Below are 11,803 nucleotides of genomic sequence, written 5' to 3'. Positions count from 1 at the left end.
CCTGTGGAAGTATCTGGGTTGTTCCATACACTCCACTTGTCCTCTACTACATCCTTTAAAAAGTGGAATATTCATGTTTCTCTGATTTGGACATTTAATATGTACATCTCTCCTTATAAAAAAAGAGACCAAAATTATATAATATGTTGAGTTGCTGTGTAGATGAAATCATTATTTATTAAACTACATTTATGTGGCAGTTAAATCGCACGCACCCCCGGTACACATGCTTTTCCTCCCTTGCCTATAGCGCCCTCTGCAGACATATAGTGAAACTGTAGATTCAGACATAGGGGTGTGGGGAATGTTCGTACCCCAGCCGTCCGGAGCCACTTATTATTTGTGCTGGACTGTCTGTTTCAGCAGCGCATCCTCCTCTGTCGACTCTGTGTAATTTCAGTACGAAGAGTACGAACTTCCTTTAGAGTCCGTGCGTTTTTCACTCCGTCTCAGCGGAAGTTGCCTGAAGTTGGGGGCGGGGGTGCGATATGGGATGAGAGAAAGTGCGGAGGAGCTCGGGGGGAGCCGCAGACCCAGAGCCTGGACCGCGTCGCGCGCTTCACGCCGGGCGGGAGGAAGCGGAGCCCGGTCGGCTGGCTCATCGGGACGGAGGGAGCCGAGATGCCAGATAGGGCGCCTTTAAAAGATGCATACAAGCGTCGGCACATGGATCTCGGATCACGGACGCAAGCTGGATATTCTAAATACAATCACCCTGGATCATGCATTTCCAAGCTTTCGGAAAACGGTGGATATAAAGCTTGCGCTCACAGCCCTTTTTATGGTTTAATAGCCTGCGTCCTTTTCCGAGCGTAAGTCCAGCGGCTTTTGTGACTCTCTACCTCCGCTCCGTAAATCATGTCCCCCGGTGCAGGCTGTGTGTTAAGGCTGTACCAGCAACAACTAAAAGGGGATCCGGACGCTATAAGTAAATGTTATTTGTAGTTTTAATAAAATAAAGCTTGATTATGCTTTAGATACGCGTGTTTTGGGATGAGGTGAAATACAGCACGGGTTAAGAAAAACTTCACTTGGATACGTTTTGAATGACTTCTAAAGAAAACTGTAGAGAAAAGGGAGAAAATTAAAAGGAAAAAAAAATCTGTTTTTTGGATCATGGCTGTAGAGTGCATGGGGCGGGCTGTGGTTTTATTGCCATTCCTGGCACTGGGGGCTGCCTTCTCAGGTGTTTTTAATGGGACAGACAAAGATGTTTTTAATGATGATTTTGAGCAGTTCAGGCTCAAAGCGATTGGTGCCACAGAACAGTGGAAGCTCGTGGCAGACGACCTCCACCCCAGCTTGTACTTTGACTGGGCGGATGTACAGTTACTCCGGCAGCGCTCCACCACCACCCACAGCCACATTTTTAGAGTGATTCGCTCAGCGGTCATCACCATGCTGTCTAACCCTGCCCTGTACCTGCCCCCGGTTAAGCACAAGGAGTTCACCAGCAAGTGGAACGAGATCTACGGGAACAATCTGGCTCCACTGGCGCTGTACTGCCTGCTTTGCCCAGAGGATGGCGCCGCCCAGCAGTTCCTGCTCAAGTTTATGGACAGGATGGCCGAGTACCCAGACTGGAGTGTGACAAGCGCTCCAAATGATGAGGTCCCGGTCGCGCACTCCCTCACGGGCTTTGCCACAGCCTATGACTTCATATACTCCACCTTGGACAGGCAGCGACGGGAGCTTTACTTGAAGAAGATCCGTAGTGTGACTGAGGAGCTCTATGAACTGTCCAAGTACAGGGGCTGGGGGAAGCAGTTCCTACAGAATCATCAGACCACTAATATTTTAGCCGTCCTGATTGGCTCTATTGTGGCTGGCGAGCACCACGACCCAGAGACCATGATTTGGAAGCAGGTCTGTGTGAATTACATGGAGAAGACCATGTTCCTTCTGAACCATGTTGTGGATGGGTCCCTGGATGAAGGTGTGGCCTATGGAAGCTATACTGCTAAGTCCATCACGCAGTATGTGTTCCTGGCACAGCGCCACTTCAACATCGACAACACTCAGAACAATTGGCTCCGTGCACACTACTGGTTCTACTATGCCACCCTACTGCCAGGCTTTCAGAGGACAGTGGGCATTGCAGATTCTAACTACAACTGGTTCTATGGGCCAGAGAGCCAGCTGGTGTTCTTGGATGCTTTTGTGTTGCGCAACGGCACTGGGAACTGGCTTGCCCAACAGATCAGAAAACATCGGCCTAAAGACGGACCCATGGGTCAGTCGTCAGCCCAGCGCTGGACTACGCTGCACACAGAGTATATCTGGTACGACGCTCACCTTACCCCGAGAGCGCCCCCTGGCTTTGGAAAAGCCGCAATGCACATTTTCTCCAACTGGGGTGTGGTGACATATGGTGCCGGCATGCCTGACCTGCAGGGCAACACGTTTGTCTCCTTCAAATCCGGGAGGCTAGGTGGCAGGGCGGTGTATGACATTGTCCATGCCAAGCCCTACTCCTGGGTTGAGGGTTGGAATAACTTCAACCCTGGGCATGAGCACCCAGACCAAAACTCCTTTACTTTTGCTCCAAATGGCCAAGTATTTGTGTCCGAGGCTCTGTATGGACCCAAATACAGTTACCTGAACAATGTGCTTGTTTTCGCACCCTCCCCGACGAGCCAGTGCAATGAACCTTGGGAGGGGCAGTTGGGTGAGTGTGCCAAGTGGCTCCGCTGGGCAGATGACGAAGTGGGTGACATGGCTGGTGAGGTCATAGCCGCCTCAGCGCACCAGGATGCCATGTTTGTGAGTGGGGAGGCGGTGTCGGCGTACTCCTCGGCTATGAAGCTCAAAAGTGTGTACCGGGCCCTCATTCTGCTCAACTCGCAGACCTTACTGGTGGTGGACCATGTGGAGAAGTGGGAAGACTCTCCTCTGAATATGCTGAGTGCCTTTTTTCACAACCTGGACATAGATTTCAAGTACGTCCCTCATAGATTCAACGACAGGTTGAACGGGGCCCTGATGGATGTGTGGGACGCTCATTATAAAATGTTTTGGTTGGACAGTCAGGGTGCCAGTCCAGCTGGAAGGATACAGGAAGCCGAGCAGGCGGCGGAATTTAAGAAACGATGGACGCAGTTTGTGAATGTGACGTTCCCCATGAGCGGTGCAGTCACTAGAATTGCGTACGTGATGTATGGTCCGTACGTCAAAGTTACGAACTGCAGGTTTATTGACAACAGCAAAAATGGCCTGACGCTGTCTCTGACAGTTAACGACACAGAGAACATAGTATCCATCGCAACAAACTATAAAGATTTAAGTGCCAGGTTGAACTACTTAGGTTTTGGGGGTTATGCAAAGGCAGAGGATGGAAAGCGTGTCATCCGTTTTGGTGTGGGAACTCAGCTCGTAGCTAAACAGAGCAGGGTGGATCATGCAGTGTTTAGCATTGGCTTTATAGTTACTGTCGTTGTGGGAGTGACACTGTGTGTCGCCATTGGGTTTTTGGCTTTGCAGAGAAAGTTTTATATCTGTTTCAGCAAGCTGATGCGATACACCCTGCTGTCGGTGCTCCTGCTGTGGGTTATCGAGCTTCTCTTTGTTTCTAATACTTGTGATCAGCTCCTCTGCGGTGTCAGATGGAAAGGTGTCTCCGGATCAGGCCCACCGGGGAGACTCGCAGGCCAGCAGCTGCTTCTGCCCACTGTCGTCATAACAACGCTGCCGGGCTCTGGGGCAGAAATCCTTAAGTATCTTTTTTACAACAGCTCCGACTTCTTCTACATCAGCGTCCCCACAGAGCACGTTGACATCCCAGAGAGCGAGTTCGAATTTGACTCCCTGGTGGACGCCTGTGAGTGGTCAGGGTCTGATGCTCAGGATGGACAGTTTAAGGTTCTCCAGGGCTGGTTCCACTCGCTGGTCCACAGCACCAAGCTGCATCTTCAAAACATCCAGCTGCATGAGGTGAGTGGCCGGTTTGCTCAGGCAAGTGGGTTCTCTAAATACAGGAGGAAGAGAGTGAGCAGGAAGGACTCGCCCGCAGGATTCAGGGCTCTGGAGAAGGATGCAGAATACATCCGGGAGCTGTGGCAGCACGTGGGCCGTTATCCGAGCGCCCGTGCTGTCCTCAACCTGAAGAGTGGAAGCTGGTCCCTGAAGTTGCCCTTCGTCCATGAGGTGATTGGGCCATCACTGCGGGTTATATACGTGGTGAGGGACCCACGAGCCTGGATTTATCTCATGCTCTATAACAGCAAGCCCAGCCTGTACACACTCAAGAACATCCCGCAGCACCTTAGCCTCGTTTTCCGTGATGATCATGGCGGGGAGAGGTGCACGGGCTTCGCCCCGGAGTTCCGGCTCCTGTGGGAGCTTGTCTCCCGCTCGGAGAGCGACCCTGTCCTGCTGCTGGCTCACCTTTGGCTGGCCCACACGGCCGCCACGCTCAGGGTCGTCGGCGGCCTGCCCACCGACGCTCACCTACAGGTCAGGTTCGAGGACATCGTGCAGTTCCCCGAGGAGACGGCGGGCAGGATACACACTTTCCTGGAGGTGCCCGTCGCTCCGGCAGCCATAAACCAGCTCATGTTCACCACCTCCACAAATCTGTTCAGCCTGATGTATGAGGGAGATGTATCTCCAGGCAGCATCAGCATGTGGAGGCAGAAGATGCCTCGCGATGACATCCGCCGTATAGACAGTATATGCTGGGTGGTGATGAAGAGCTTGGGATATGCCCGGTTCACAGATTAATGCTGCAGGTCAGCAGAGCTTCACTCACTCTTTTGCACTAACGGGGGATTCTGTTGAATTTGTACTCAAGTGTATCCGTGGCCCTATTTCTAAGGAGTCATGGGGGCTCAGTCAGAAGCTTAGGTTGCTAGTTGGTTATGTTCTTTGTGCGCTTTGTGGCTTGCACAGATTAAGAAATGTTTTATATTAAAATGTCAAACAGTCTTTACGTAATATCTTCCTGGCCACAATGCCGCCTAAACATCCATTTCAGTGTGATGTCTAGCAGTTACTAGTAAGTCCTACACCTGTTGTCAATATACATTCCAGCTGTGTTTTTCGGATCTTCTGTACGCCCCCAGACAGTAATCATCAAAGTAAAGGTGTATTTTCTTATAGTCTCTGCTCATTCTTATTTGTTTTTATACCATATATTTTTGGGAAAAGATGTATGTGGTGAAACAAAAAATATTGAAATGTTTACTGAAGCTTGAATCTGTTAAGTCCGGCTGTGTTTCTTTTGGCTTGTTGTTTATTTGATCTATTTGGTTCTGATCTGTGTTTCGGGTCTCGGTGATTATGCCTGCAGTGTGGCTTTCCTGCCCACCCCAAAGCCACACAGAACCAGAGCTGCTGTTACTTGCCTGCTCCGCCGAGTCTGTCCCGGGATCTGAAGTATAATTCCTGATTTCGCACTGTTTGTGTCTGCTAGCTTGACAGTGATGAGGTACGAGTATATTTCACGTTGTTGTAAATTTTACCCTAGTTTTTCGTTCTTTTTCTTTTAATCAAATCCCTCTTTAGGTACAAATGAACTGTGCTTTTTACCTTGATTAAAATTACAGGCTCTAAGATGCATGGTAAAATTTCATATATATACTGTGTGGGATCTTCGATGTGAATGATGCTCCAGTAGATTTAAGATAATGGAGATACTCTTCAAAAGTTCATTTGCTGGCAATATGGGGCTTAAGGGATACCTGCGAAGCTCCTTTATATCTGAGCCGGTCCTCTCTGACTCTAACTGTAGTTAGTTTAGTTCCGTATTGCAGTAAGAGCTTTTGTAGATGTAGCTGTGTCTGCACTTGTGTTCTCTGTAAAACCTGCCAGTCATGTGAGGCTGTCCAGTACACAGTGAGCTCTGCACCAACTCACGCCACGCTTTCCCACCCCCTGTCTTACCTCCCCGCCCCCACCATGTGTTGTTTCTTCACTGTAAAAGTAACCAAATCTGGGGGACATACTGCCTTATTTCACGTCTGCCTCGCTCATGTCCGGAGCCGCCGAGAGGCCGCAGGGGGATGGACAACCCAGGAGCTGAGACCTCACTGCTCTGGAATGTTCTTCTGCTCCTTCTTTCCGATAGTGGAGGCCCATCTTTCGGTGTTCCATCCAGGGATGTTCATCGAGGTGCCCGATCAATGGAGCTGATGTCATTCTGCTCCCAGGTGGTCAGGCTTCTGTGCTGTGGAGTGAAGTCTCTCTCTCTCTCTCTCTCTCTCTCTCTCTCTCTCCTTTTAAACATGGGAAAATCTGATGTTGTGAGTGAAAGACAATAAAATAATGTATACATTTACTGAAAAGATTTTATTGACCATGGAATTATTTTATATGTATGCTCCTTTAAACATTTTGTGTTATGCTTAAAGATACTGAACATATTTTTGACCATCTAATTTTTACTTGATGGAAAGATTTGTCTGGAACATGCCACCTCATCAGGGAAGCAAGTTTGGGTTTTGCTGGAATTTGGTCAAATATGAATGTCTGTTTCCTGGTGGAATAGAGCCTCCTCAGAGGTTGTTTTATGGGTTAGCATCTGTGGGGCTGTTGGCCGGTCAGGGGTCATGCCTGGGGGGTGGGGCTGTGGGGAGGGGGACAGAGCCCCCCCGCTGTGGTCTCCGAGGCCTGTGTGGGAAATCATGCATTTTAATCATACAGTATTACCAATATGTAATTACCCTACTTTTACATGTTTTTCACCTTGTCCTACCCCCTTACTTATATTCATTGTTCTTCACACCATGTGACCTTCAACATAGACTAATTGATTGATTTTCTTATGGCACCATCTGGTTTGTTAGGTCTAAGCAAGACAGGGTATTCTGGAAAAACACTGGAATGTGCCCTTGGCTTTGGAGCTTAAGAACGCCTTGGGTAATATCTCACTGCACTCACACCTGTCAGATGGCGGGGGGGCGCGCGGTGTTCGCCTGGAGGTGGAAGGACACGCCCCCTCGTTAAATCGGCGGAGGGGTACGTGTGAGCTATCAGGTGTGTGACGAGCTTGTGCTCTGTTATCTACTGTTTGGCAGGGGCTGATGGGAAAATGCAGCCCCCCCCCGTCAAGGAGCATCAGCTGGACGCAGATGTGGAATGTGAGATGCCGGCTTCTGCTGTATCTTACGGTGCAGTGGGAGATGTCAGCCGGCTTTTAATTTTAGCGTTTACTGAGACAAATTTATGCGGGAAGAAACCACATTTGACAACTGATGTGCTATGATGGATTTTTTTATCTTGGAAATTGCCAAAAAGTTTTTTATAGATCAGTAGGGCAGGAACCAATATAGTCCTTTAATTTAATTAGACATGAAGTTCAACTGATTTAAAATCCATGCGTCCATAATCTTCTAACTGTTTACCCTAGTCAGGTTCATGGGGGGGGCTGGAGCCTATCCCAGGCAGCACAGGACATGAGGCCTGAGGTACAGGCTGGATAGGGTGTCCGTCCATTGCAGGTCACATACACACACACACTGAGACACACACAAACACTGCCTACCATAACAGTAAGACGGTTACACATCAGTGGCACTCAAGTCCACGTATGCATGGAATCTTGGTGAGCACTTGAGTGCATTTTTTCTGTCTTGACCTCGACTCACACACTTATGACTCAGAAAACCAGCCCGAGTCCATAGCCTGTGTCTGCAGCCTGTATTCAGCTGTGCCCCTCCCCCCCATTTCATATATTAAATATTAACTTCAATGTTTTTCAACATTGTGCACCCACCCACGCAGTGGTGTCCTCCTCATGTCTGGCTGCCGAACCAATTCTGCATGTTCAGCTGGATACTGGTGCTATCTGATGTAAATGTAACTTACATTTAACTTATATAAACGTAAACTTTGAAGTATTTGTTTATTCTTCAATTTATAGGTTTTGAATTCAGATTTATGGTCTAGAATTAAACTTGAGTTTTCTGGATTTGGACTTGGCTACCTGGCTCTGGTAACGAACTCCGGCTTATCTGGGACTCACCCCCTGTTTGGCTCAGTCTTGACTCTGATTCAGTTTGTTGAAGGTATGGTGTTGACATACTGTGTTCTTTGCAAACATTCTCTAACTTAATTATAGTTATTGTGCTCGCTTATACATCTTACCTAGATGTGGAGATGAACTGTAACATTAACAATAACTAGGCGTATTTGTGTGCACTAAATGGGTACTATAGCACTTTGGAAAGGGAAAGGCGTCACTGTGAGTCACATACTCATGTATCTGGCCATGAAGCTGAAAAGATGGAGGCAGTTGCTGAGGATTGGGGCTCACTTCTGCTCCTCTTCTACAGTAGATCAACTGTAACTTTACTTCATGTTTACCTCATGTTTTTTTGCTGCTGCGTTCAGTTGATGACATTTCAGTATGTGGTCTGTAGACGGTTTTGTATGATAGTAGATTGGAGCTGGTTTGAAACATTTCAACTATATTTGTCTCAGTCTAAAAAATAATAATAATTATGATTGTTGTCAACATCGTTCTACAATAGATGGATATTTTATGCTCTCAATTTGAGCATAGCTAATGTGCTAACTAGTATTTTTAAAAGCTGAACACAGCACTGTGTTTTGAAGAGCACTGATTCATTGGCTGATCTGAATTTGGGCCGTGTGCACTCTCCGTGGGGGGGTGGGGGGAGGTCAGCGGTCCGGCCTACTGTGCCAACTGAATCATGGCTACCAACTGAAATATTTCTGTATGGAAAGTTCTATATATGGAATTTTCACAGCATGGCCATAAGCACGGTTTAGTCCCCGTGGACCTTATCACCTGTGCCTCTTACTGGTTCCCTATGTAAGAGCTCATTGCAAATGGATATAGTCCCTGTAAATGAAGCAGTAAGTCAGCCTTGTGGTAGTGAGGTCATGCACACATTGTGCCTGTTTAATTCCCACCTGAAATGTGGCACTTCGGTGTTCAGCAGCCATTCACTCACTGTGCAGGAGACCTTTTCCATTAATGTGCTGAACATGCATGGCAAGGACGATCCCGCGCCTCCTTTGCAGCCGTCCTCCATACACCCCCATCACTCACTGTCGACTGCCATTACTGACGCCTGCAGTACTGACAGCTGCTGTTATTGACGCCTGCAATACTGACGACTGACAGTACTGTCGACTGCCATTACTGATGCCTGCAGTACTGACAGCTGCTGTTATTGACGCCTGCAATACTGACGACTGACAGTACTGTCGACTGCCATTACTGATGCCTGCAGTACTGACAGCTGCTGTTATTGACGCCTGCAATACTGACGACTGACAGTACTGTCGACTGCCATTACTGATGCCTGCAGTACTGACAGCTGCTGTTATTGACGCCTGCAATACTGATGACTGACAGTACTGTCGACTGCCATTACTGATGCCTGCAGTACCGACAGCTGCTGTTATTGACGCCTGCAATACTGATGACTGACAGTACTGTCGACTGCCATTACTGACGCCTGCAGTACCGACAGCTGCCATTATAGACGAGTTTGCGTAGGATTTCAGAATGTGCCGGAAAGTGAATGTGTGGGAATGACTGATCCACCGTGCCTCCAGTCTCTCAGACAGGTCCCCTTTATTTATGCAGTTAAATCCCAGCCCTTTTCTCTGCTTTTTAGAAGCGTAAAGTGTGTCAGTACAAGTCTGGATTAGTAGCTGCTTTGAATGGCATTAAAAGGCTCAGAGGGGCTGGTGGTTCTGCTGCTGGACACTGGCAGGGCTGCACAGGCTCCTGTACAGACGTCCACCGCCTTCTTGCAGCGCTTTAATCAGCCAGTGGCTGCACAGTGTACACTTGTTCTCTGTCTCTCTGGACGGTGATCAGTAGAATGAGAGCAGCTCTGCATTCCTGGCTTCCTGGCCTAAAGGTTAATTGTCTACAGCAGCTGATTTGGACCAGGTGACTGAAAGAGGGAACTGGTTCTGCCTGCATCTGTAATATCGAACCTCTCTGAGAGGAGGACGTGACTCTGTTCTACTCTGTCACTTCCTCTGAATTGTCTCACATCGTCCTTCTTAAAATATGGTATCAGTTTTGCAGGGTTAAGTTTACAGGGGTAAGTAATAAAAATAAAATAAAAGTTTGAAGTATAGAATATGCATGCCAAGACATTTTGTACAATTCTATGTTTCCAACCTTGTGGGAACAGTTTGGGGGAATAGCCCTTTTCTGTTCCAGCATGACTGCCCCAGTGCACAAAAGAGAAGAGATGTTGCTTTTATAGCAACATATGTCTCTCTAAAATCCTAATATACCTCTCAGAGTCAATGGTACCTTCACATGCATGCAGCTCACCCATGTCCTGGGCACTGATGCACCCCTATACCATCACTGATGTTGGCTTTTGCATCTTTCACTGAGAGCAATTTGGATGGTCGGTTTTATCTGTGGCACAGACAGCTCAACGCCTGATTTTTCCGAAAACAAGCTTAAATGTGGACTCATCTGACCACAGCACATGGTTCTTTCGGTCCATCAGAGATTATCTTGGTCCCACAGAACTTCCCGGCATTTCTGCATATAGTTAATGTACGGCTTCCTCCTTGCGTAATTTCTGGATGCAGCGACGGACTGTGTCAAGTGACAATGGGTTTTCCGAAGCACTCCCGAAACCAATTGGCTATATTTCTCTGAATGGCATAATGGTATCTTAGGCGGTGCCGCCTGAGGGCCTCAATCTTTTCACAATATTACGCACTGTAGATGTTGCAAGACCTAAATTGTCTGAATTTTCCTTTATTGCAAAGACTGAGCCTTTGATGGATGCTACTTTTATGCCAGTTGTACTGACCAACTGAATTGTATTTTGGAAATATACTCAAAGTTAGAATTTGATTGCTGCAACACACCGTGGTGGACAATAACAAAGTAAATGTTAACAAAGTTAAGTGTACTTAAGTAACATTTTCACGTATCTCTACTTTACTAAAGTATTTCTATTTGGAGATACTTCTTACTTTAACTCCACTATATTTCCAAGTCAAATATCTTACATTTTACTCCACTACATTATGCGAAATCTGTCATCCATTTTAACTGATGAGTGGATAAAAATATGCCTCTGTCCCAACTTTTCTTGAGTGTGTTGCAGCCATCAAACTTTGCGTATGTTTACAAAGTACAATTAAGTTGGTCAGTGAAACTGTTGAAAATCTTCAATCTTCTCTGCTAAATAAATGGGTCATGTGAATTAACATATCACTGATTTTTGATTTTATTGCATTTTAGAAATTATCCAAACTTTTCTGGAAATGGAGTCTGTAGAATGGAGATTGCGAGCCAGGCCTTCACATCCAGCATCAGTGCCTGACCTCACAAATGCTCCTCTGGATAAATGGGCAAAAATTCCCATAGACACCAAAATCTTATGGAAAACCTTCCCAGAAGAGTGCCAGCTGTTATGGTTGGAAAGGGAGCACCAACTCCATATTGGTGCCTATGGATTTAGAGTGGGAAGTCATAAAGATTCCCTTGGCTGCAATGGCCAGGTAGTCCCAATAATTTTGGCCATATAGTGTATATGCATAAAAAATTCTATACAAGTATTTTCACAGTTTTGGCGTCTTTGGCTGCTATTCTCAGATTATACACTAATAGTGCCTGATGGACCCGCATGATTGATTCCTGGTTTTATCCCTGAACTTTCCCCATGTTTGTCTTCCATTCCTTAACAGGTGAACAGCTGCATTTCTGATTAAATGTAAAAATGACCAAACCAGACTAAATGACTGTCTTTGCTGCAGGAACATGATTCATTCTGCACCTGTTATGCCGCCCTAGTTAGGAAAGAGTGTCGAATGGGACTCATTTGGCTCTGAGGCTACAAAGTGGCCT

The 11,803-nt window shown here is 47.0% G+C and overlaps 1 protein-coding gene across 1 annotated transcript; it reads left to right on the top strand.

Moving 5' to 3' along the window:
• The first annotated feature begins 288 nt into the window (after positions 1 to 288).
• dsela (dermatan sulfate epimerase like a) lies at positions 289 to 6,281 on the top strand. The gene has a single exon (XM_023804723.2). It carries the CDS (start codon positions 1,117 to 1,119, stop codon positions 4,717 to 4,719), a length of 3,603 nt encoding a protein of 1,200 aa, XP_023660491.1. The 5' UTR covers positions 289 to 1,116; the 3' UTR covers positions 4,720 to 6,281.
• The last annotated feature ends 5,522 nt before the right edge of the window (positions 6,282 to 11,803 follow it).

The sequence above is a fragment of the Paramormyrops kingsleyae genome, chromosome 4 (genome assembly GCF_048594095.1).
Source record: "Paramormyrops kingsleyae isolate MSU_618 chromosome 4, PKINGS_0.4, whole genome shotgun sequence".
Classification (NCBI taxonomy): domain Eukaryota; kingdom Metazoa; phylum Chordata; class Actinopteri; order Osteoglossiformes; family Mormyridae; genus Paramormyrops; species Paramormyrops kingsleyae.
Note: the sequence above shows the minus strand (reverse complement) of the source record. Positions and strands in the feature narration are given on the sequence as shown.

What these genes read in the sequence shown, in the direction of transcription:
- dsela (XM_023804723.2), top strand. Translation starts at nt 1,117, where the DNA reads ATGGCTGTAGAGTGCATGGGGCGGGCTGTGGTTTTATTGCCATTCCTG.